We start from the raw sequence: 26,630 nt of genomic DNA, 5'->3' as shown, positions 1-26,630 counted from the left end.
ACTAAATGCCTACAAAGTGTGTTAATGACACCATCATGACTTGATTGACTTGAAACAGAAACCTTTCCTTTCCCACGGGATAAACGGTAAATGGCGGGACAAATGGTTGACTTTCAATTTCCTGATAGAATAGGATACAATAGGATACCCGATAGGTCCACCGACTCTATACACGATGTGATTGGCCTGAGCGAAGTTTGGTTTTTCCACCTCACAAGCCAACGGAGAGTTGCTAGACTACCCTGACTGCAAATTACATTTGCTGCCGCTAGGGTGCGTCAAGATTTCTAGGCTGTATCTTGTGTCGACGTTCTCCAGTGCCCATGATAATGAGACTGTCTTTGTTGATGTCTGGTACCCTGAGAAGGGCAAGCACCAAGACATCTGTGTGACATGTAGATATATGGGGTTTTGGCAAAATGACTTACTATTACTGCCACCTTTGTGTGTGTGAACTGTGACTGGCAGTTTACATAGTTCAACAGCTTTATGACCAAGGTAGAGGATGAGGTTGGCTTTGGTTTCCTTCGATCCCAGGAAAGCTTTAAAGTCTTTGATTGGTGTAATCTTGTATTTTGTATCCCTTATCATGTGCTTGTCCCATTGTATGGACCTGTCTTGTCCTGTCTTTCATGGAGTTTGTGATGGTATAGTTGTTAAATAATAAGTAAATGTCATTGTAGCCTCGTGCCTTACTTTCAACATTTTGCCAGATCTTGGCAACAGTTTGTCACTTTTCCTGACAACCATTTCCTGCACAACAGCCATGCCATCTATTAAGATGCTATCCAATGTGTGTGTTAATTGCACTGAGCTACTCTCTGTAGATTGTTCAGAGGATGCTGTTTCTGAAACCAGTCATAATTCATGGATGAAGGCAGACTTAGATGTAGTGGGCAGCTAGCCTGACGAGCCAGACCCACATTAAAATGTAGGGTCTGGACACTCACCGTTCGCAGTGCTCAGTCCGAGGGGCGGGATAATCAGTTGTCTTTCAAATTCCCTCTGCACGCAATAGGACAGCGGCAGCGCTATGAGTCCCATGCGTTTCCCACCAGCGGAGCTAGTTAGCTAGTTCAAACGTTTGCCTACTTAATAAAAGCTTAACTCGTGTCACACTGTTTGCCAGCAGCAACATCCATCTTATTTGTTTTCAAGTAGCAGGGAATTCAAGCCAAACCGTTGCAACTCTGCCATCAATCATTATGTTAAGCCCACCTAACGACTCTATACACGATTTCATTGGCCTGATTAAGTTTCGATTTCTGGAGCTCACAAGCCAACGGAGAGTTGCTAGACTAGCCCTGGCAGCAAATGTAATTTGCGGCCGCTAGGGGCGCGTCTAGATTTCTAGGCTAGTGGGCAGCATTAGGCTTGCATATAATCAACAAATTCATATGTTCCCACAATTTCCTGCAAGTCCTGTTAACAGAATTATTGAAGACCAAAGCACTCATTGTGGACTTCATGAAGTCTAAAGCTAGCACACACACCCATTCTCATCAATGGGACTGAAGTGGAGTGTATCACCAGCTTCAGATTTCTGGGTGTCCACATCTCTTGGTCCTATCTTGGACCCTCAACACCTCTACCCTGATCAAGAAGGCTTACCAGCATCTCTTCTATCTGAGGAGGCTAAAGAAGGTCCTGATCCTGGTGAACTTCTACCCCTGCATCATCAAGCGTATCTTTACCAACTGTGTCACAGTTTGTAACTGTGACCAACTGTGTCACAGTACAACTGCTCTGCCCACAACCGAAAAGCACTGCAGAGGGTGGTGAAAACTGCCCAACACATTCCTCACTCCCCTCCATTGAGGCCATCCAGGGCAAGCGATGCTTGCATAAGGCGCACAGCAGGTTCAGAGGAAGCTTCTTTCCTGCAGCTGAAGTCTAGCTCTACATCCCAGTGACAACCAACCAACTAACCAACAACCATACATTGTTCACATTACATAGCCATATTTATTCTGCTCTTATATGGTAACTGCTAATACACTGCACATATTTATATTACTCTAAACCTCTCTACTTTATATGAATCAACTGTATACTACTGTCTACACTGCACTATATTTCTTGACCTGTCTATGCACCACCTGTCTATACTTTGCAGTGTTTCCCACAGAATTCAGTTCTATTTGTGGTGGTAGGTGACGGTGGGGGTTGCAACAGTTTTGCGCAGCATGTTTATGATGCTAACCTGATTTATTCACGATTTAACCAGTCATCTTCTATGCCAACAACAATCCTTGCACAAATGACAATGTTTTCTTTAAACATGCATGCAGAGGAGGGGCAGAGAGAGAGAGAAAGAGAGAGAGAGAGACAAGGAGAGGCTCATGTCACCAATGTCATCTCATGTCACCCATGGTCATATTTATTACCTAAGTCATTCAATTTTATTACAAAATGTATGTATATAATGATAATACCTAACATATATCCATTTAAAATTTTTAAAAAGGCGATTATTTGCAATTTTTGGTGATATATCCGCCATCTTGGATTTTGGACTTGTGCAGTCCGGGAAAAAATTGGAAACAGGTAGTTTTACAAACTATAGGGTCTGAAGAAGTGAAAAAACATAATTTGCAAAAATCTATATGAAATGTTCCTAACACCTTTTTTTGCTACATGCAGAAAGACAATGACAAAAAGAGTCCAGCAGCTTTATGACAATGAAAAGGAAGAAAAGGAGGATTTATTGTTGGAGAAAGCCGAGTGGGTTGCCCTGACTGAGGATCATTGGACCTCGGTAAGCAATTCAAATTATCTCGGTGTGACGGCACACTTTATTGACATGAAGTGGCGTCTTCACTCATTTGCCTTAACCATGCAGAAGACCACCACTAGGCACTTTGCTGAAAACGTGGCAGAAGATTTTGAGTCTGTGGCAGAGGCCTGGGAAATCACACAAAAAGTGACCACAATCGGAACAGACAGTGCGCGAGCCATGGTCGCTGCAATGAGACAGCTCACATTCCAGCACATGCCGTGTGTTGCTCACGTGTTGCAGAGGACCATCACAGTTTGCCTTGCTGACAGCGGGTTCACAGCCACATTGGCAAGATGTCGTAAAATAGTGGGGCATTTTAAACATAGCCCCTCAAACACAGACGAACTGCACAAGGAGCAAGCACGACTGGATCAAGACAAAGAGCCACTGATACAGAATGTTTCCACAAGGTGGAATTCAACACTGTTTATGATCTCTCGTCTGCTAAAGAACCAAGAGGCTGTGAAGGTTACTGTAGCCAAACAGAAGCACAAGCTCACCATGTTAGCTACAGCAGAGTGGGACAGACTGCAGAGGCTCGAGACCCTCCTTAAACCATGCAGGTAAAAACCCACCAACTGTTTTTAAATGTATTGTACTGAATATCAATATCATTATGACTATAGTATAAAGTTGCTACCATTTTTAATCTACTATTAATTGGCACAATAATGAATCACTTTTCTAAACTTTCCTCTGCAGATATGTGACTGAGCTCCTTGGGGTTGAGACTTATGTCTCATGCTCTGTTGTGTTACCTGCTCTCAGCCACCTGACCCACACCATGAAGGTCTCAGATGACGACCCAGCCTATGTGGTGAGGTTCAAGGGTGCCTTTAAAAAGGACCTGTCTGAACGCCAAGATACACTCAACCATGGATGGCTCAGGGTGGCTACAGCACTCGACCCACGCTTTAAGGTAACATGTGTAATAGTCTTCTTTGTTTTTCTTTTCTCTTGCATTTTGACCCCCCTTACCCTGCCCCCCCCTCTTCTTCCCTCCCCCTCTTTCTTTCTATGGGAACCATGTATGAAAATGAATTTCACCCATCTTTTTACTCTGTAAATCTGTGATGTGACAATAAACCTGATTCTAATTCTAAGGACCTAAAGTGTCTACCAAGAGGAGAGCGAGGAGGGGTGTGGACCAGCATTGAGGCACTGCTGCGAAAAGAACCAGACAGAGCCACTCCAGAACCCACAGAGGAGCCAGCAAGGAAGAGGAGCCTCCTGCTGTTTAATTCAGACTCTGAAACAGAGGATGAGTATGAAGAGGGGCCCAACGGGGCTCTGACCCGCTACAGGGCAGAGCCCACCATCAGTGAGACAGACTGCCCACTGCAGTGGTGGTCCACTCATGAGGGAGCCCATCCACAGCTTTTTGCCCTGGCCCGCAAGTATCTGGGCAGCCCTGCCACTTCTGTCCCTTGCGAAAGACTTTTCTCATTGGCAGGTCACATAGTTCAAAAGAAAAGGGCAGCCTTGAGCTCTGAAAATGTGAACAGGCTAATTTGTCTCAGCAACTGGCTGAAAGAGAAGTAGAAGAAGTAGTCATAGAGGTATCCTGAGGCCAATGGGCTTGTTGTTACTGAAATGTTGATCAAACAGTGGCCTAAGCAACAGAGAGGTTTTATTTTTCATCAGGATATTGGAAGAATAGAAGGGATTGAGGTCAATCACTGGCACTTTTTTTAATTTATTTTAAATGGTACATTTTATGTTGAACTATGTTGTATTACCATGTTGTATTATGTTGTTGGTGCAACTGGCACTTTAGGTTGAACTCTTTATTGTTTCGGCCAAGGTTATTGAGAGAGTTTAAAAATGAATTAGAATTTTTTAAACCAGCTGTTGCTAAATTAAATTCTGTTATGGCTTGTGAAGCAACAGAGAGATGTTTTCTAATAGTCAGGGTTTCCAATGTTCTGAAGTATTATAGTTTACAGAAGGTCTACCTATCTATAGGCTACCTGAATTTCTGAAATGTACTATATTTCTAAATATGGTATTGCTACACTTAATGGCAAAAATTGCACTGGTCTGTTGGACTTGAACAAAAATAAACAATATTTTTGTTGCTTAAGCTTATGTATTCAGTCATTATTCAATGGTATACTAAAAATCCATGTGAAAAAAAATACTTCTCACTGTTCTCAGGTCAAATATTTATATGCGATTAAAATGCGATTAATTTCGATTAATTAATTACAAAGCCTCTAATTAATTAGATTATTTTTTTTAATCGAGTCCCAGCCCTAATTATAATACATGTATAATTAAATAATAATTACACTCCCCCGGAAGAAACTTTAGAAAAATTACTCCTGTGGAAGCTGTTGAGGGTGATTTGGCTGTGTCAACAAACACCTAACACACCAACAAGATTCTTCAGTCCTTTCCAGCCATTTTGGATCCATTCAGCAACAGCCAGACCTAGGCTACAGATTCAACAAATAATACTAGATCTGACTTAAACAGAAAGGTAAGCTACAAGATGTCTGTTGTTTTACCTATATTTGGGTATTTAGTTAAGTAGGCCTATGTCTTACCTATATTTGCCCTGGGTGCACTCCCTGACGCAGATGCACTCACTGCACACACTTGCTGACGCACACGCACTCACCCTGGACTCCATCTCCTTTGCCTACTGCAGTTCCTTTCTATACAGAATTTTTTTTTAAACATTTTTTTTTTTTCAATTTATTTAGCCCATGTTATTATTATTATATCCATTTCGGCAACTGAACACCGACATCTCTCACCTCTTTCTCCATCTGTATTTCTCGTCCCTTTTAGCTGCTTCCAGAAGTCCCTGGTGTCCCTCGATGAAATGTTTAAACTCCATGCAGAATAATTTAAAGTTCAGTCTGACCTGGAGTTCAGCTTTTACCAAACCTACTGCCAACCTATTTCTTTTGTCTGACCATACATCTTCCATGTGGCTAAAGACCCGTTCAGCATGTGTTGCTGACAGGTATAGACGAAACGAAAGACACCACTTTAAGCAATTCTGTTGCTGTTCTCTCACTCTTGAATGCCCATTTTTTATCAGGGGCCAGCTCTTCTGGGATGCTTTCAAAAACACTGTTTCATACAGTGTAGTCTTGATAGAGCTTGTCAATATCAATGCCTCCTAGCGCCACTTTCTCAACTAATTTCTCCAGCGCATTCCATTTGATGGGAGCGCACAGTTTAAGAAAGCTGGAATAACATATTAATGGGTCATTCGGCCTCAAATCAAAGTTATCCTCTAGGTACATGATGCCCTTTTTAAAGAACCCGTCGGCCAATTGGATAAACTCTGTTTGCTATCTTGCGCTCAGTTGTCTGTACGCCTGTTTCGTCTTACTAAAATAAAACCAGTCAGAGCGACGCGAGATTAATTGGCTGCGCAGTTGGTTCATCACTTCATTAACGTCCAGTAAACTAACACTCATTTTCAAACTTTCAAATTGCATTGTCATATTCTTGCATGACATAGTGCATGAGCAACAGAACACACTCAGACACGTCATCACTGCTGTCTGCTGCATCAGCACCACCTGAGCACAAAGCCCTCCAGACAATGACAGGGTAATCTTTCGTTCCCAACGTCAAAAAAAATAGCATTTCAGGGCAGGCCAACATTCTAAGACTCGTTGGATTGCGGGCAATAAGGATAACCACCGAGTTGGTACATGCCTCAGAATCTCTTTGTATTGTACTGAAGTGAATTCACAAAATTCAGCGACTCTACCTTCTTGGCTGAAGATGTAGCTGTAGATGTAGCTGTAGATTTTTAGAATGATGCACTCCACATCATAGCCTTCCGTGCTTAGAATCCTGCTTGCATTTTTCAGGGTGTTGTGAATCAAGTGACATTTGCAGTTGGCTTTTATGCGGATTATCTTCTTTCAGTTTTTGAAAAACAGAATTATGCTTGCCATAATTGACAGAGGCATTGGAGAGGCACCACTTGATTCTGTGATGTCAACTATTTGTTTGGCTCTACTTGTTTCATGGGGGTCCTCATAAAATTCCAATTGCCCGTATTTAACATCCTCATCTTCATGAAAATATTGCACTGTGTAGGTGTGCACTTTAACCTTGCCTGAATTTGACGTGTCTGAACAAACAGAAAAGTATGTGGTATTCTTCAGCTCTGTAACTAAACGCTCTTGACTGTAGAGGGCTAGAACTAAAGCCTCGCTTTTAGTGCACCCACATGCCACTTTTGGTGCCATACAGGAGTCATGAAAAGTTTGGTATTGAGCTTAATGCTGCAATCCGTAGATAGGTAACGATGGCCACGAAGCACTCCATGTTAAACACTACTGAGCTCTGCCACTGCTATCCTGTCTTCCTCAGGCTCAATTTGTTCTCTTGTAAGGACCAGCCTTTTGGCCAAATCTTTTGCATTTCTAAAGAATGCCTTTTGCAGTCAATTTGCATCTGTGTGGGTACCTGTGTTCGATCTCTGTTGTCTTACCTGGCATGGTCAAGATTCCCAACACCCCGCTCATGCATACAGTGTTGCCAATCACTGTAAATGTATGTTGTGAATAATACAATCATGTTTGGTCTTGAATTAATACTTGTAATGTGGGCAACAGTCTGATCATGGTTTCATTACAATTTAATGTATCTGTGCATAGTTGTAGACTAAGAACTACATTATAGTCTAATGGTATGATATCCACCTGGGCCACACCCATCCCTCTCAGATAACAGAGGCCATGAGTCGGGGGTGGCCCAAGCGATTGATAAAAGAGGAGAATATTCTCAGCTTGCTCTCTTCCTCTTCTCTTGGCTCTTGTGTCTTTGGCTCTGCTATTCTGCCTCTATCTTTGAGAAGATAGGCTCTGCCTGGCCTGCTCCCTCACTCTCTCTCACTCTCTTTCTCCCTTTCATTCTATCTTCCTCTCTCTCCTTCGCTTTTTCCTCTCTCTTTCTAGCTTTAATATTTTGGTTTGTAATCTCTTATTTGGTATACTGTTTTATCTGGTGTATTTGTCATTCTTAACTTGTAATTTTGTTATAAGCTTAAGTTTGTATTTTGATACGCTTCCTTTGTTACTTTGTTACGTTACTTTGTTACAGTAGGACTATGTGAGTTTACTTCTACATTCGACTGAAGTGATATTGGTTAAATTTACCTTTTAAGGCTTAGTGCCAAATAAATTGTTCATTTGTCTACCAATCGTATACATCAATTCTCGTAGTATCCCATGCCATGCTCTTCCATAGCTGATAAACTAGTTACTTGGTAATTGATTCGAGATAGAGTTCTCAACGGGTTGGGTCGGTCTGACAAACCCGACGGGACCCGCGGGTTCGGGTCGAAAATAGAAGCAAATGACTCGGGTCGGGTCGGACCTCGGGCTTAATCTTTCCACTCATTTATTATCAAAACATCAAAAACATTTATTAATCATCGCTGCTGTTCACCATAAAGAAAGTCTGGCAGACCTGACGCCGCTGCGTGCACGCCTTTAGCCTGGAGAAGAAGATGGAGTTGATGAAAAGTAAACTTGCCGCAGGTGAATTCACTGTCGTTACTACAGTAGTGGGAAAATCAGAGGTCTGGAAAGTGTTTGGAGTGGTGCTGGATTCTGATGGAAATTCTACAGGTTATGTGTAATGTTCAAAATGCAAGGTGCTGATTAAATATGACAGCAAAAAACAAGGTCGTCCAGCCTGTTGATGTGTCGGGTTACATCGGGTCCGGGCTTTAAAAGCCACGGGTTGGGTCGGGTTGTAATTTTCAGGCCCGTTGAGAACTCTAATTCGAGATACAATAAGTTATTAATTAAATGGAGTCAGATTAATCGAGTTTGTAATAATAACATTAACAGGTAACTCTTCACCAGCCTGTCTATTCAGGGATGCAAACAGAGGTATGGTCAAAAAGGAGTGAGATTATAGAAGCCCATGCCCCCGCAGGAAATATCATATAATTACATTTTGCCACCACCTCTGCCATCCAGGGCTCACCCTATTCACACAAAAATGTTCTTTATATGAAAATACACTGTCCCAGTTCCTTGGCAGTGATGCAAACACATGTGAGGTGAAAAAAGAGAGAAACATGACCAACCAACCCCCCTCCTCGTAAAAAAACAAAACAAACAAAAAAACAGTCTAAGATAGTTCCAGAAATCTATCTTTATGGATATATAAAACCATTATCATTGTTATGGTCTTGATGTTGCACAATTGAAACCAAAGCAGTAAGTGAAGACATGCACATCGGTGGACTGCTTTACTAATGCAAAATTGCAAACTATTACAATGATTTCATTGCATTACTCAGAATGGTTGCACAGTAGCCTGGCTAGCGCCACCACTTCTCAATGAGACGTGGTCTGGGAACCAAACGTTCATTTTCTCGTATTTGAAAAAAATGCCCAGATCCGTTTATTGGGTGCCACGGATGTCTATCAAATGCGTCTGTGCATAGCTCATCATCGTCTTGCTTTCCCCCCTGTTCTGTGATTGGTTCCCTATCTCAGGCGAAAATTTGCTCCATGGTCTCCAGGCTGCTTTAGCAGCGTGAATCAAATCGCGCGCAAGGTAGCATGGGAACACCCAGGCTAGTTGCACAGTGCTTGCATGAGAAATACTTCCCAAAAACCTTCCCTAATTGTAAGGATGCCATATAGGGGTGTAAATCACAAGTCATCACGATTCGATACAATAATGATTCTTTAAGCCAATGATTTGATTATTTTCGATCCTTCAAATCTTTTAGCAATTCCATGTGGGTACTGGGGTCTGTTGTTCATAGGAAATGATAGATTTTGATTAATTTTCATGGATTCAAAAATGGCAAATATTATAGGCCAAATACTGAACATGGACTACACTTTTTTCTCGTTTCCTCCCCTAAAACTCCCTGTCACTTGCCAGATGCTTTTGAATTTAACATGGTTTAACTCATATGTTGCAGTTGAAGTTAAAGGAAACTAGCCTATTTGGAATATTCTGTAGGCCTGCTGTTCCTTTTATGAGAGCAATTTAACTGACTGAACAAGTTTTCATCAGGCTATTGAATGCTTTATATGTGAATGCTATATACTTAATTTACCATTAGCTAGATTAGAATGGTTCTATACACAGTTGTCATATAAATGCAGTGTTTTGTAGTAGGCTATTCAAAGCATTTCACGTTCATCACTCATGGTGTAGGCCTATGTCTTGAGTGATCGCTGTCCCTTTAAATGTCTGGGACTTTAAATTAGGCCTACGTTTTGACTCTGTGCTGTTTTTGTTGATGGACGGCGCCGTCTTTCATTCAGTTTTCCTACCGTTTTAATTAATGACACACGCAATTCCGTGGTTGAAGTAAGGAATTGTTTTTACTTGTATTCTTGCAATTCCCACATAACATTAAATACTAGGCCTAGATCACTGACAGGAATAATTTTATTATTGTACGGTTCCGGATGATCAGTCAGATGGCAGCGTGTTCCGTGTTAAAACTTCCACCTGAAGTAGCTGCGGAGGTAAGAGCACGAACTGAGAGAGTTGCCTCCTAACGGAGCCTATATTTTCTTAGCTGCTATCAGAACGATAGACTACAGCTCCTTTGCTACATGATCAAAGATGAGTGGAGGTTATCAGAAGCACATTAACCAGCAGGCCCATATGAGAAACGCTCTGGTTCCTCTTGTAGCCTTTGGTAGATGACGTGAAAAAAGCTAGAATAGCCGGAAAGCATCCTTGATGATCAGACCCCCCCCCCCCCCCCTTAAAAAAAAAAAACTCTTCGGATCTGCACGATTCACACAAGTCACCCAAACTGACGTGAAAAAAGCGGGAGGCGCCGAAAAGCGCCGTGTTTGCATCCCTGCTATTGTTCAGACACACGATCAACAGGAGAACAGCCCAACGTACTTCTCATTCCACGTGAGAGGCGCTGTGGGCCTGCTCTCTCTTTCAAGTGAGGATAGTCCGACATGTTTCCATGTCAGCGGCTTTTCCTCTTCACTTTGTGAAAATGTGAACCTCTGCCTTTCCATGGGCGTAGGCAGAGCAGAGCGCTCTTAAGAAGTAGGCAGAGCCTTGTTGAATATTCACAGATTTTATGCAAGTATCACCAGTTAACATGATCACCAGCCAAAGTGGCACACCGGTGTTATACGGTATCTGGCTATTATGTTAATAATAATAATAATAATAAAAATAATAATAATAATACGTTTTATTTATATAGCGCCTTTCTCAGACTCAAGGTCACTTTACAAAGTCAACACAAACAGAGCAAGACAACACAAAAACAGACAGACAGTCAAAAAAAAGGGCATTTGCGAAGAGTCTCAGCGGTGGCGGAAGGTGAAAAGTGTTCCTGAAACAGAAAGGTCTTGACTTGAGCTTTGAAGAAAGGAAAGGAGGGACAGTCACGGAGGGATTGAGGGAGGGAATTCCAGAGCTTAGGGGCCAGGGCGCTGAAACTAACTGGCTGGACGGCTGACTTTACCTCTGGAGTTAACGTAACCGCCCCATTCTGTTGCAGATGTGTTCAGCTGATGGTTCAGCCTCTAATACCTGGTCGCAGATTCATCTGTTTAACTCCAGTTCAAATTGAAATGTTTGTGATGCTCCACTTTGTTGTTTAATAAAGGTTTACAACACAATATGTCAGCGTTGGAAGTGTCATGCACTGGACCATGAATATGCCACCAAATAAATAAATACCCTTATATTAACATGTGGGTCAGCAACACGAACGTTAATAGCCTAGTCTAGGCCTAAGTGTACCTACAGTGAGCAGTGCTTCGACTTGGCCAGCTTCACTCGCGGTCCGCGCGTGGGATCACGCGGTATCACGCGACTTTAATTTGTATTTTTCCAGTGAGACGCTGCAACAACCCAAACAACCGGTAGATGGCTCAAGTGAGCAGGGTGTCTCACAAAAAGAAATGGAGCTTGGAAAACCCTACACAGACTTCACTACAGACTTTAGCAGACTGGTTTAGAAATAATGTAATAGCCAGAAATATGCCTGCCCTGCCCTAATAAAGAAATATTTGGTTAACTGCGAGTGAATCCCGTTTGCAGCCGTAGAGACGCAGGACAAATTCTGGTTCTCCGAGTGCAACGATGATAGACAGACATCATTTGGACAAAATATAGAGTATTAACCTCCGTTGCTCAGCCAAATGCCTTCCTGTTACGTCCTGTTATCACGGAGTTACAGGCGATAAACGATTTTTGGTCACAAGTTTACTTCATTAGGGACTGTTCGTTATTTATTTAAGGGGCTACCGGAGGAGTTTTGGGAGCATTGGTCCAAAAAGACGTGACCCTCCCTCGCCAGCAATACATTTTTCTATGACCCTCCAAAGTGATTATGAAAAAATCACTGTCAACTTTTTCCGGGTTTATCGCCTACTGTATTTGAACGTTTTCACATATTTGGCCATAAGCCGTTTATCATAGGCTATCACGAAACCAAACTACAAAGGCGAACACTTTAACAGGGGGAATTAATTGGGCATGAATCATGCTGAACGCTATTTCGCTACCTTAGAATAATAAGGTTCTATCTGCGTTTTGAGTAGGTACAACCGGGACGATTGAAACGGGGACGAATGAAACATTCCGGTTTTCTCCGAGTGCAGCGATGATAGACAGTCATCATTTGGACAAAACATGGAGCATATTAACCGCCGTTGCTCAGCCAAATGCCTTCCTGTTACGTCCTGGTATCACGGAGTTACAAGCGATAAACGATTTTTGATGGTCACAAGTTTACTTAATTAGCGGTTTATTTTTTGGGATTATTAAAGAGTGTTTTTCATTTAAAGGTTTGACTTCGTGCTTATTCAGTAGAGCATTTAGTGCTCTCCCCAATCCCAGACGTTCACATTGCATGTTTGTTTGTAATGGATGCAACCGCGAGATAGGCTATGCGTTTGACAATGAGTTGTTAACAGAACCAAGACATAGGCCTATAGCCCAGCAGCAATCTAGGGACTGATCGTTATTTATTGAAGGGGCCACCGGAGGAATTTTGAGTACTTCAGTTGGAAGTTGCATGACCCTCTCTTGCCTGCTAGAAATTGTTCAATGACCCTCTGACAGAATTGTTAAAAAAGACATGACCCTCCCCTGCCAATTGTCTTCCGCCCGCGCCACAGCCACACACTTTGTGATAACGTTCTTAAATCAATCTTTCCCGTCAGCTTGCATGCTACCAGTCCTTCCTTTTCAAATGTGTTGCGCCTGTTTGCACAATTTCACAAATAATCATATGTGATTAATAGTATGACAAATAATCCCTGTGCACGGGGACCGAAACAATGCATGCCAACTTGTTCCGTGTTTATCACGTATTTTAACTTTGCCCCGCTGTCTTGCCGTTTTAATGTTTTCCCGTAGAATATCCCATATTTTAATACTCTCATAACAGCCCTGCCATCGGGCCTGTCTCTGTGTTGCCCTTCCAACGAAACAGATGTCTTCAAATCATCGTTTTCCTTGCTTGAAGGCGAACTTAGAGTGATGTTAACCTATTTAAGTTTAACGGCGTGATTGTTGTGAGAGCACGATTCATTGGCGCTTGCATGTTCGGCCTTATGTCTACGTGCGCACCTGAGGCTACTCCGCTCAGTTTGGCTTGTGTGCTAAATCGTGTGCTCATTCAATGAGTGTAGAATTTAACTAGACTGCATTTCCGGCGGGAACTGCGAAAGTGTGCTTGCCCTGGTCCGGTCACCAACGTGAGCAGACAGTGACATACGCTATGCTGAACCTGGCTTGATCCAAGCATTCTAACAGTGCCTTTCAGTGTTGGAGCAGTGGCAATACCTCAAAAGCTCTATTCAACTATTGCCTTGCGGGTTGAATGCGATTCGTTGGATTTTACCTTTGGCCTGCCTTCGAATTTAGCTTCTATGACTGAGATCAAATCAATAAAATAAAATGACAGCAGTGATTGGCTGCAAAAACGCGTCTTGCGCCTCTCAAACTGGGCTATCAGGTAACCTACAGAGGAATTGAAATGATGAAATATGACCAAGGCATTAAAAAGCTGCTTGTTTGTCAGGATACTTTTTCACTGATTTATTTTTAAAAAAAATATGAGCTATGAGTGTGAATGTTATATATTCCATCCCACAAATTATGTTTTACTGGTTTATTTGACAAATAATCTATATGGATTTGCTCTATAAAGACCTTATGTCTGTTTGGGATTGTTTTGTGAGCCTGGGGTTGTTTTGAGAGCCTATTGATGTAGCCTATCTCAGAATAAAGGAATACTTTAATATATTACTCTAAACCACCGTCTGTAAATCAACTGTATACTACTGTCTACATTGCACTATATTTCTTGACCTGTCTCTGTATGTTTCATCACCGTTCTATACTTTGCCTCACATTGCAACACAGCTCAGATCTTTGGTTGCTATGAAGGCCAGTCGTTCTAAATGGATGGTTGCTATGGCCAAAGGCCAGTTCTATCTCTGCCGTTGTCAAGCGGGCATATCATAGAATTCTGATTAACCTTATCTTATTTAAAACATCTCTATTTTACTTAGCCCACTTCCATACAGTGGGTCCCATTAAGAAGTGGCCACTTCCTGCACGCTTACCGTGATTCACACAGCAGCATTATTAAATTAATCTGTCACCATACGCCTATGCCTACGTTTGCAAAGAAAACATTTTAATTTGATTCACATGAAACGTTACATTTCATGTACATGTTGACAATGAGTAGGCTAGTTTTGGTTGTTGGTGGTGTTATTGCATCCCTTAGTTATGCCTACAATGCAAGTTCCCTTAAGCTGTCACAGACGTAGGTGCTACTGTACTTTTAGGGCTAAAGTGCTTTGTGAATTACTGTTAGTAAAAAAAATAGCAGTCCTAAAGTTACACGTGACGAAGTTACGAGTGCAAGCATCTCATATCAAATGACCATGGCATTACGCTAAACAACATAAATCCCAATTAGCAACATACATCTCCTCCCTATAGTTAGCCACACAAGAAATGAATGATACTAAATCTCTGCTTAGCATGCTTCTCCGCTTAGCATTCTAATAACAGAAGGGGCACATTTATGTTGACCACTACAACATGACTCATTATGTCTGTAACGTTAACTGTAAACACTTACTTTCATAAAGGACGCACACCATCCAGCACATGGAAACCGATATTTTAGGTTCTTGGCCACAAACTCAAAACGTGTCTCTCTGAAGCCCTGTTCTAGAATCTTTGCTCTGAATGCTGTGTTGCTAGGCGACATCAAATAAACGAAATGATAGTCTTTCAGTATTAAATGTGTACGTGTGATTCCGAATGGATGTGTGTGGTTTGCAAGAATAAACAAGAAATAACATTTCCAATAATTTCCCATGATAAATTACATAATATTTGCACCTTCCTTACTTGTGAATCTCACACCGTATTTCAAGTAGGCTACACTAGTGAAATGTAATACAACGTTGCCACCTAGCGTTCAGATAGGTAGGCTATTTACCATTAACGTGACATTGCTTGTTTATTCTTTCGTCAACTCCATGCTTTTAGGAAAACAATCTTTTTATCATAGTTCCCTCTTCAACGAGCGATTACCAGCTCGTTTTTGTAACAGAGATAGCTGTTTATTGTTTCTAAGTTTACAGAAACACCTATTCCTATTAATACAGGAAATCAAGTTAACGCTGCCGACCACTGTTTGTCTATTACATGGCCCAGAATGCCTTGCATGTCTTTACAACAAAACAACCCAGTAAAACCTAATTTCCCGTAAACATATGAATTTGCATACTTGTAACATTTTTAATAATATGACATTTAACAATAAGGAAAAATTTAATTTGAATACCGTCAATGTGAAAACAACTCTATTATGTAAGCTATATATAGCTACTGTTCTCCTTGCTATTTCAGTTCGTAAGTCCATACTATCCCATGGCAGAGCAAGGATTTCATGATTGGGCAAGGTTGCCCGGAGACATTGTGGCTACACGGAGATATTGGGCATACTTGAAAGGCATTGTGATAGAAGGTGAATGGTGCAAAGGTGAATGGTGAGAGTTACCAAATACCTGTGGGTGGTTTGCGAAATGATGGAAACTTTTGGAATATTTCCTTTTTTTTTTAGCTTATGCACCCTCACACTGGAGTCCCCAGTTCATATACAAAATTTAGTATCGATATGTGACAGTGTTCCTGAGATATGGACGACTTCCTGTTTCGGAGCTTCGCCGCCGATTTTGTTTGGCTGTGACGGGCAAACGCTTTCGAAAATCAAAAATCCTTCCGGTAACTTTTGTGAGGCTTGGTCCAAGGATAATGTACGTCAAGTTTCGTGGCGTTCGGATCAAATTTGTGACCTGTGAAAATTTAGTTTCGCTTTCTGTTCAATCCAATATGGCGGACGAACGGCACGCCCACCTGACATCATCTTCGCGACCAACTTACACCGGTACTGACCGGACATTTTAAAGTTGGAACGGTGTCTCAGTCTCAAAGGGCCTAGGCGCTAGAGCTGACATAAAATTAGGGAGACGGGAAAAATAATAAAAATAATAATAAAACTTAAGAAGAACAATAAGTGTGCTGCTTTGCAGCAAGCACACTTAATAAAGTAAGTGCACTATTTACTAAGATGAGTGCACCATGTACTAAAATAAGTGCGTAAAACTTGCACATATAGCAAAAGGTGTGTACACATGTACGGATTATCAGCCAGTGGGCCCCTAGGCACAGATGTGAAAAGGGCCCCCCTGGCCACTTTGGCCAGAAGACATTTTTTTTAAATAACCCCTTAAATATAGACTTCTGGTGAGTTTTTTGGAAAGAAGCATTAACCCTTTGAGACCTTTAATTTGTCATTGTATCTACAGTAGGCTATACATCCATCCATACATTTTTGTTTATTTTTCAGGACAGTCTGGGATTTGTACCCATCTTGCATGTCTCTTATGTCAGCCTTTATATCAAAAGGAAACCATTTGTGTTTTTATGTCACCAGGAAGCATGTCAGTAGAAATAACTTTTCATATTTAGGTGGGATAGATTGGAATCTTGAAATATAATAATCTTGATGGTGGGATATTCTATGGCTCACCAATTTACGAGATATATGTACTGAGTGAGACAAATATTTTATTTATTAGGCTAATTGCTTTATTCACTTGAGTAGCTTATTGACACTGAACCATTGGACCAAGAATGTGCATGCCAAGACCAACTTTTTATTTTCTTTTTTTAACAGCAAGTTCATTATTTTGGGTTGCTATTACATTATGATGGTTGGCAGCTCATTGTCTGCAGCAGTTTAATTAATCAGTTTTATAAGCAGTTTAATTAAATGTAATGTTAGTTGTAAACAAACGGGCTACTTGGTGAGGCTTGGCCTCACAGATGCTCTCGTGCCTTAGATGGCAAGAAAAATCTTCACGATATAGGCCTATTAACTGACCACCCGATTCACGTTGACTGGGGGGCAGGGGGGGCCATCAGACATTTGTGCCCAGTTAATCCGGCCCTGCCCCCAACAAATCACACCTTCCCACCAGCTGTGACAGCTTAAAAGAAGTCGAGAGGACTCCTAACTCACAGACCTATTCACAAACCGGTTTTGTGGCATTTCGCCTGTTTTGAAATCCTATGCGGCTACAGGAGCTTCCAATCTTGAGGAAGCAATTTTGCATTGTAGGCATAACTAACATGCAATAACGCCACCAACAACAACCAAAACTAGGCTACTCATTGTCAACATGTAAATTAAATGTAACATTATTGTGAATCAAATTAAAATGTTCTCTTTTGCAAACGTAGGCATAGGCATAGTAACAGATTATATAATAATGTTACAAAGATACTACATCAATCCGTATGTTTCATTATAGGCTACTAGGCTATTTGTTTTGCCTTACTCTTGATTAATTTAGGCTAGGCCTTTTTATTCAGTTATTCATCATCTTCCGTCCTTGTGTAGCGCACGCATTCTCAGACCTGTCACCTGCCACTCATCGTAAGGGAGGTGTTTGGAATCATTCCCGCGTTACAATCATCAGCCAATCAAGGTGGTCACTTCAGTCAAGCTTGTGCATGAGTAATAACGTCATCCATAGCAACGAAGACTCACTCACCCTTAGTCAAAGATGGAGCGCTCAGCTCCAGAATCTGTTCAGGAGTTGTCATTTTCCCTTACTAAGAGTAGGTCTGAAAGGCTAAAATCTTTTATTACTATTTAGGAGTAGCCTACTACGAGTGGTAAGATAAAAGGCTTTGTGAATATGGCCCCTGGTGTCTAACCCAATGCATAGCCCATTTACACAAAATAATGGTCGAATATTAGGCTACTGATGATCATTGTTATTTAAGAACATGCAGTGCGCGTGGCGTAGGGCACCAAAAACATCTTGCTCGTAAAAAAGCATCATACCGCTCATTGTGGCGGGTCTGTTATTTAACCTACTTACTGTAGGCTGCGCAAACCACAGGCCTTTATTTTGGGCAAGCCTGCATTCGAGGCAGGCCTTCTGTTGAAGAATTTTATATAAAGCCTGCGCTAACAGTAATCCTCCTGCCCCCGATACCACAGCTGTGGATAGTGTGGAATGTTCAAGTAATAACACAATCCAATGTGTGTCTCAATTGTCCCCCGCTGACCACCTCACACATTTCTCTAGATTTTGCAACGACCTTACATGACACAAAGCCATAAAATGCCAGTTTTTAGGACACAGAATAATGTTTGTAATGATACCAGTTAGGCCTACGATCAACAGTAACATAAGCGTAATGAGCTATTCATTGTCGAAGGTGCACGGTGAAGTGAAATTCTTACTTTGGAAAACAAACATTTGCTGATATCATTGGATAGGGGATAGGCCTACTTGTTTATTTTTTATGTATAGCCTACAATGGCCAGTTCAGACAAAGCCGAAATTACTCATTTTGAAACATTTGTAGCGGTTATATTGCTTGACTTAAATCCCAGAGAGTAGGCTACCGCACCCCACAGTGATAGGCCTAGCGGTCTTACGCGTTCAATGTGGGGTATAAACAAGCTGAGAATTTAGCGGTGTCACGTCTGCCTGTCACAGACGTGGGGAGCTGAAGCTTGGGATACAGTTACTACAGTAACAGTATTTTATTTTACTTCTTATGGAATATTGTTTTTTTCACTTTTATAAAAGCTTTGTTTGAATGCTGTTGGAACAAATAGTAGTTGATTATAAAGGCAACTTTCTGTTGCAATATTCTGTGTGTTCTGGACTGCAGGTAACTTGTAGCCAGTGGTTCTCAAACTTTTTCTTTCATTCCCCACTTCGATCAAGGGGGCATTGCCGACGGTAGTCTACCCTATTAAAAATATAAGTTTTCGATGTCCCAAACAGAGAGCCATACTTTATTGTTTTAACAATCTCTATCACCAAAATGTAGGCATGGGAACATGATGAAGTATCCAACTGTCGTGTGTTAAATTATTGTGATTACGAGCCAGGTTTTCAAACATTATGCGTGACTCGGACATCTAACGAAATGCAACAGACTCATATCGTCCTCGCATTTGCAAAATGAGGACATACAGACTGCTCAGATAACAGGTGTACCTCCAGTTATGCACGCAGCAGTTATCAGTCCCCATGTCCAAGAGTTCGAATCTGGGTTAAGCCCATATTTTGAGAAATGCTGAATAGACCACAACCAATTCCAATTCTTCAACACGGTCACCGTTAGACTAGAGGGGAGAAAGAATGGGAAAAGATCTGGGCACAGTTCTTCCAGAGCTTCCGGAGCCAGATAAGCGTTGTTGAGATGTTTGTGTGAATGAAACGAAGCTTATAGGCCATAGTGTGACATGCGTAAACCAATGGTGTAGAGATGACGCCACAGGGTTTTATTTAAGAGAGCCTACGTTTGTATGTAGGGAATTTATATTCACAATACTTAGGCCTACTAAAATAAATAGTATTTTATTTGTATTGGTTGTTTAGAGTAAAAAAAAACAACATTGTTTTCTGCAGAAGCCTACCCAAGGCTGCAGATTAATTCTGAACAGTTATTTCTCTACTGGCTCAATTATCACACAAGACACTGTTTTGATTTGCGTAGTTGCGTTACCCCCAACACTGACAATAATGTAGACAGCAAATTTCGATTTTCGTTACCACCATGTAGGCAAAGGTAGTTTTCAATTAAAACTATTTATTATGGTATCCTCAAACATAAAAGTGATATTTGGTATGTACGTCACCTTTGAATGGAAGTTTTGAATATTTCTGAAGGTTTTCATCCAGTTTCTGATAGTCCACTTCTTCTCTCTCTGTAAATGGGGTGGCTATTGGTGGATAGATGCCGCTTATATTGAGTTTCCTAGTCATGTTTTTAGCGTTTGTTCGCTTCCAGAGAAACGTGACATTTCTTCTATATTTCAAAGCTCTGACTGAGAACATTGCTGTATTCACACCTGCGGATTGCAAATAAAAAACAATGAATTATTGTAGAAATGCAGAGAATGTTGACTACTGTACATTTATTTCCATTCCTAAATTTTAAAACATAACTTTTAAAAAATCACTCAAATAATGACTTTATAGAGGTCTCAGGAATGTGCAATACTGACTATCTTAAATCCTTTTTTTCAGCAAAACCTAATGAATATGACAATACTGTCATTTCATTTTAACCAACTATATACACAAACATGAGAAAAAAACTTCAAAATATGTATTTATTTATTTATTTTTAAATAAATGAGGGCAAAAAACACAAATACATAGATTTTAAAAGAGTTTTAATGAGTTTAAAAAAAAATGCATGCAAACTAAATAAACTCAATTTAATTTGCAATAATGTCACATTCGCAATAATACCCACTGACGATGGTGAGCCAGATACCCTCAAAGAAAAAGAAGGGGTCATTCAATACGAAATATGACGAGTGATATTTAAAATATGGTTTCGCAGAGACCGGTGACTCGCATGCACCAAGTCCTTTATGTGTGGTATTTGGCGATAAGTTGTCAAACGAAGCAATGAAACCATCAAAGCTAATTCGACATCTAGAGTCCAAGCATCCTACACTTAAAGACAAACCCCTTGAGTTCTTTGAGCGTAAGAAACGCGAGCAAGAAGGACAAAAAACTAGTGCGTAAAGCAACCACATCGGTGAACGTGGCTGCGCTAAAAGCCTCATAGTGGCTAGTCGGATTGCTAAATCTAAGAAGCCCTTTACTATTAGGGAAGAGTTAATTCTGCCTGCTGGTAAAGGCATGTGCAATTAACTCCTTGGGGAGGCTGCAGCTAAAAAAATAGCTCAGGTACCGCTTTCTGCAAGCACTGTCCATAGGCGAATTGATGATATGTCAGAGGATATTGAGGCACAGTTGTTAGAGGGTGAATGGGTCACCGTGGTACGCTATCCAAGTTGGTTGGTTGCAGGTCACTGGCCAGAGTATTTGAGTTGCAAGAGCCGCTACAGAGATTTCGGGCGCGGGAAGGGGGGTGCTGAGGGTGCTGCAACACCCCCTGCTGGCAGGAGATAGATTTTTTTTTAAATATTATATATATTTTTAAATAATTACTAATTCGCTGTCTGACATTATTTATATTTTTGAGTCAGTTACTGTAAGAACCGTAGCGTGGTTTCATCTATGTGATAGCGATCAAGTGTGTAGGCCTACGGTTGATATAGGCCTACATATTCTATGTGATTTGAACTTCCCCTTGAGGCTTGAATTTCCCCTTGAGGATCAATAAAGTATCTATCTATCTATCTATCTGATTTACACGTTCAAAAAAACCATGGATAAACTGAAAGAAACTTTAATTGTGTTTTACAGTTTTGCAAAAATAATAAATGCATAGCTAGTGAAATCATTTCACTATCCTAGTCGCTAAGATAGAAATTATTAGGACACATAGGCCTACTTGCTGTGGAGACGACACACTTTAGGCTATTCAGAAATTATTTGCGATATCATTGCAGCCTGATTATTAGCCTATATTTAAAGCCTAACATCTCTGCTGTGGTTTTGACGATCAGAAAAGTAATTTTCCTTAGCTATACTTTAATAGGCTAATGATGTCAAGTGCGCTTCTGTGGTGTTAGGGTGGGCGCAGTGACTCGGAGTGCTGTCGCGGAACATTGGAATTTGTGGCTGCCCAGGACTTTTCTAAAACTTCTCGCTATCACCCGCGCACACCGCACTAAAATGACGTATTTAGCAGTCAAAATCCTAAACATGTCCAGGGGAGGGGGGGGAGGGGGATCGTCGGACATCCATTATTTTTGTTATTCAGCACCCCTGGTCAAAAATAGGTTCCCGCGCGCGTGTTTCTTACAGAAAAAAAGTCACCGTTAGCTGCATATTTTAGTGATGAGGGCTGGGTGTCAAAACTCGCTTACCTGTGTGACATATTCGGGTTGCTTAATGACCTCAACCTATCACTGCAGGGGAGAATGACGACTGTCTTTAAACTGGCAGATAAAGTCGCTGCATTTAAAGCCAAGCTTGATTTGTGGGTACGACGAGTGGATCGGGGTGTATTTGATATGTTTCAAACAGTAGTGGGAGTTTTGGGAGAGACTGAGGCAGGGCCCTTTCTCTCGCAGCTGGTGCGCGATCACCTTGTTGCGCTTTCAAATGAGTTTGAGCGTTACAGTACTTCCCATCCTCCAAAGATCCACGGCAAACCAATGAGTGGGTCCGCAACCCATTTGTCAATATCCCGAATAGTCCTAACTTGTCAGCGCAGGAGGAAGAGCAGTTGATCGAAATTGCAAATGACGGTGGTCTTAAGAGTGTGTAGGCTATGAGGAAACCTCTGGCGGGTTTCTGGATGAAAACCAAAGCAGAATATCCCGAGATGAAAACGTTGCTACCATTTTCCACCACGTATCTATGCGAGGCCAGGTTTTCGGCAATGACTGCAACTAAGACCAAATTGCGCAATCGACTGGACATTTCAAACACACTGAGGGTGTCACTGTCTTCCATCACCCCCAGATGGAACCTTCTTGTTGCAGGGAAACAAGCACAGGGCTCCCACTGATTATATTCGTAATGCACGTTTAGTTCCCATGTTTTGTTACCATATTTTGTTAAGCATGTTCACACATGATAGATGTAGCTTCAAGTTGTTCAATTTTCATAGTTCATATTGTTCAATTTTCACTTCTTCAAGTTCACGTTTTTCACATTTTTAAGAGTTCGTTACCTTCACTGTTCATACATAACTGGAGCTAATTATTTTCAAGTAATGCATGCACAACACGGAACATGGAACCCCCCCGCCCCCCGGTCCGTGAAAAAAAATGGGAATCAAACCGGTCCATGGTACATAAAAGGTTGGGGACCCCTGGATGGGGAGCCTAGATGCTACTCCTAAACTGATTCAATGCACAATTTACACAACCTGCCATAGAAATGTATCAGTTGCAGGCCACTTGGCGTGTAGGCCTATGCAAAGACACTGACAGCGGTTCGGAGCATTGGGCTGCCCCGAAAGCCACTGTTTCGAACACTGGTTGAATGGAAATGTATCGATGTGTATTGTAACGTAATAATACATCTTTCTACCACACTATCTGCAAACCTAAAATGGTGCTAGCATTTGACCTAGCTATTTCTTGAACTTTGAAACTGCCTAACCTACGACGTCACTTGGCAAATAAGTTAGAATGCAGGCAGTGAACCTTCATGCAAACTGGTCGTTTTGGTTAACGTTACTACGAACTTTGATCGATAGGCTGCACAAATAAAGACACGATCTAACTGGCTTGGATTAACATTGTAATATAGCCACTGAAAAGATATAGCTAACTGAGCGGAAAAGCTCATAGGCTACTGATATCTGGTTTTAGCATGATCGGTAAGTTACCATGAAAAAGTAAGATGGTCAAACTAGTCAACCTGGTAGCCAGGATGGTTTGCCGAGTTCAGTGCATAATGTGTCTGAAAAACACCACCCGACCTAATAGCTAATCGTTATTGTTTATCTTCATTGCTGCCAATAAAGCAGCGTAACCTACCAAAATCCGCTGTAGAGTCCACTTCACGAAAATCAAGCACAGTGGCAGCAAGAAGAGTAGTTCAGTAGACTATACTGCTTATAACAGCTCAGCGACATGAAGACAGTGCTTGGGATGTTCAGCGTTACCCACTTTTCCCTAAGCTGTGGCGTTTACGTCACTATGCAAGCCGTTTCAGCAATTACTCAGCGCCCTGAGTTGTCCTCTCATTTATTACACTGCATGAAAATGCACTGTTCTGTGTTCTGTTATCCGAAGTCTTCTTCTTATTATTACAGTGCATGCATGACAATGCACTGTTCTGTTATTCAAAGTCGTCTTCTTCTTATTATTTTTATTACAATGCATGAAAATGCACTGTTCTGTTATCCGAAGTCTTCGTATTATTACAGTGCATGAAAATGCACTGTTCTGTTATCCAAAGTCTTCTTCTAACCAAAATTTCTGCGTCCAATTCAGCTTCAACCGTTTAACGTAGAAACTTTGTTCAAACTTTGTAACATCTTGAAAAGGACACCTGTGCAATGTACCTTTTGTTTCTGTAAACTTTATACTTTTTGAAATATTAGAGAAAAATCAAGCTTATTTCCCCCCATAGACTTTTGTATTGGCACTATGACATCACAATGGGCTAATTAAATTGATTTGCACCTGTATCAACTGCCAGCTGCTCAACTAGGTGCCCTAAAAGAGTCAATTAAGCTGACTGCACCTGTATCAACTGCTTTCTGCTCAACTATGCCTCTCCATTCTACAAGGATATAAGGCACATTCCATCCAATTTTTTATCCATCCAGCTTCTTCAAACCATTCATTCATCCACCCATTAAACATGTGGCATTACAGGATATTTGCCCTAGACTACGCCACCCCAGGAATTGCCAGGGCCCCAGGGACACTCCACACATGATAACTGGTCACACAAGTTTGTTGAATGAAAGGGCAGAGACATGGTTTACAGAAATATTATATCATTTATTAAACAAACAAGAAAAGTCTACTCAGGGCTTAGGCTTGTTTCCAGGGAACTTAGGAGAGGGATGCAACATCCCCAACCAAGAGGCAAGTCCGAGTGCTCCACAAAAGATCAAGCTGGGTGAATTAACAGTACAAGTCAATAGGCATAGCAAAGCACAGCACACAGTACACACCTTAAAGGGAGTTCCCCATTTAGCCCAAGCACAGAACAGAAAAATAAATAATAATAATCCCAGATAGCAAGGTGACATTGATATGATGTTGATTTTCCTTCCAAATCATCATTTTGGTTGAGATTGAAATCTCAATGGTAAATAGACATTGAATCAGCATTACAATCCTGACAAAAACCTGACAGTGCATGAATATCGATAAGAGAGATATTGAAACAACATCGGTTTATATCTTATGTTGCCATAATCGATAGAGCATTGCATAGTTCACTAAAAGATATTGAAAAGTCATGGATTTATGGTTGGCTGGGAAATCTTAACGTGGTGATTGAAAAGTAGTGGATTTTATAGTTGACCGCGCGACGATGTTTGAACTGTCCGGCAGGAGATCACTTTCAGGCAACAGTTCAGTCAGACCAACTGGGGTGTTCAGCTTGTCAAGTTTACCACTCCTCCTTAATGGTAAGCAAGCATTTATTTATCAAACGATAATGTTTTATTGTAAAAGTGTACTACATTAAATTCGGTCATGTTTACAGTCTATGTACATCTTACTGTCTAACTTACTAACTCATTCAAATGCTTGGGTCAACTAACATTAGGCTAGCTAACTTTACGTGCTGATGTCAAATTAATGTTTTAGGTTAACTTATGTTATGGCAGTTCATCATAATGTTAGGTTAATGTTACTCGGCAGTCTGATTTATAAGTAGGGCCTACCTTAGTTGTCAGTTAGTTACAGTTTATTATTCTAATGAATCATGATAAATAAAATATGAAGTACCGGTAACATTAGCTTCTAGGCTACTGTCAAAATTATAGGCTGAAGATGTGCTGCTGGTTAACGTGGAGATTTAGCTACATTTATGTAACTCTGCGTGATCATATTTTTGTGAGTTTAATAGGCTAACTTTAGCAATACTGATGTAAGTTAACTTTAAGTCATATCTGACTAGACTGCTATCATTAACCGTTCATTGGGCAGCAAAATTGTTCGGACGAACAGAGCTGCCCGAATGGCTGGTGCTGCTAGCAAACACGGCATGTTCAATGACCTCACCCTGCTTGCGAAACTGAATTATTCTAACACTATCTTCAGCCTGGCATTTTGACTTATAAGTAGCCTTCAGTTTCAGTTGAACATATTTATCTAACACTGTCTATCTCTTTTTCTTCTGTTTCTGTTAGGTGCCGCTTCACTGTGCTACTGGATGGTGGAGGAGGGCTGACTGAACCGGGTGGTCTATGGATGCTATACTGAATGGATGGCAGGGAAGCACAACACACGTGAATTTCTAAATGAAGAAGAGTGAATAAATGGACTTGATTTTCAAACTGATAACAAGTTGTCAATGGTTATTTATGCACGATTGTGTAGCCTAAACCAGAAATACCTAGGCCTAGTCAAATTTATCCTGGCTGTAGATAAAGCAGGATATGAATTTCCCAATATTTTTCCAGATTAATAGTGGTTTACTGAGGTTTAATATCAATTGAAATACCATTGAAATCGCATTGATCTTTAGTTTGGTTGTAATTTCAACGTTGTTTCAATATTCATTTTAATTGAAATACCATTGGAATTCCGTTGATCTGTAGTTGGAATTTCAACATTGCTTCAATATTAATAGAGGGTGCAAAATGTTATAGAATCAATGTTAAAGTCCGATGTTGATTCAATGATTTTATTGACAAAATAATGTTGATTTAACAT

General features: G+C 40.9%; 2 protein-coding genes and 1 long non-coding RNA gene across 3 annotated transcripts in view; 2 read left to right on the top strand and 1 right to left on the bottom strand.

Annotated features, from left to right (window-relative positions):
- Nucleotides 1-23,903, bottom strand: part of hoga1 (4-hydroxy-2-oxoglutarate aldolase 1) — a 101,425-nt gene extending 77,522 nt beyond the window's left edge. The window contains exons 1-2 of the mRNA XM_042056205.1: nt 23,766-23,903; nt 19,986-20,198 (exon numbers count right to left, since the gene is read on the bottom strand). Coding sequence (XP_041912139.1) covers nt 19,986-20,184 — 199 coding nt within the window. The 5' untranslated portion in view covers nt 20,185-20,198; nt 23,766-23,903. The remainder of the gene's footprint in view (nt 1-19,985; nt 20,199-23,765) is intronic.
- On the top strand, nt 3,068-4,395 carry LOC121677462 (zinc finger BED domain-containing protein 4-like). Its single transcript, XM_042056221.1, has 3 exons — nt 3,068-3,342; nt 3,482-3,698; nt 3,884-4,395. The coding sequence occupies exons 1-3, from the start codon at nt 3,209-3,211 to the stop codon at nt 4,319-4,321; spliced, it is 789 nt and encodes a 262-aa protein (XP_041912155.1). The 5' UTR covers nt 3,068-3,208; the 3' UTR covers nt 4,322-4,395.
- Nucleotides 23,904-25,004: 1,101 nt separating the features above from the next.
- Nucleotides 25,005-26,258, top strand: LOC121678039. The gene is made up of 2 exons (XR_006021139.1): nt 25,005-25,378; nt 26,105-26,258. It is a non-coding gene; the product is annotated as an uncharacterized LOC121678039 (long non-coding RNA).
- Nucleotides 26,259-26,630: the final 372 nt, after the last annotated feature.

Source organism: Alosa sapidissima, chromosome 12, assembly GCF_018492685.1.
Source record: "Alosa sapidissima isolate fAloSap1 chromosome 12, fAloSap1.pri, whole genome shotgun sequence".
Lineage (NCBI taxonomy): Eukaryota > Metazoa > Chordata > Actinopteri > Clupeiformes > Clupeidae > Alosa > Alosa sapidissima.
The sequence above is the reverse complement of the archived record's forward strand: the minus strand, read 5'-3'. Positions and strand labels throughout refer to the sequence as shown.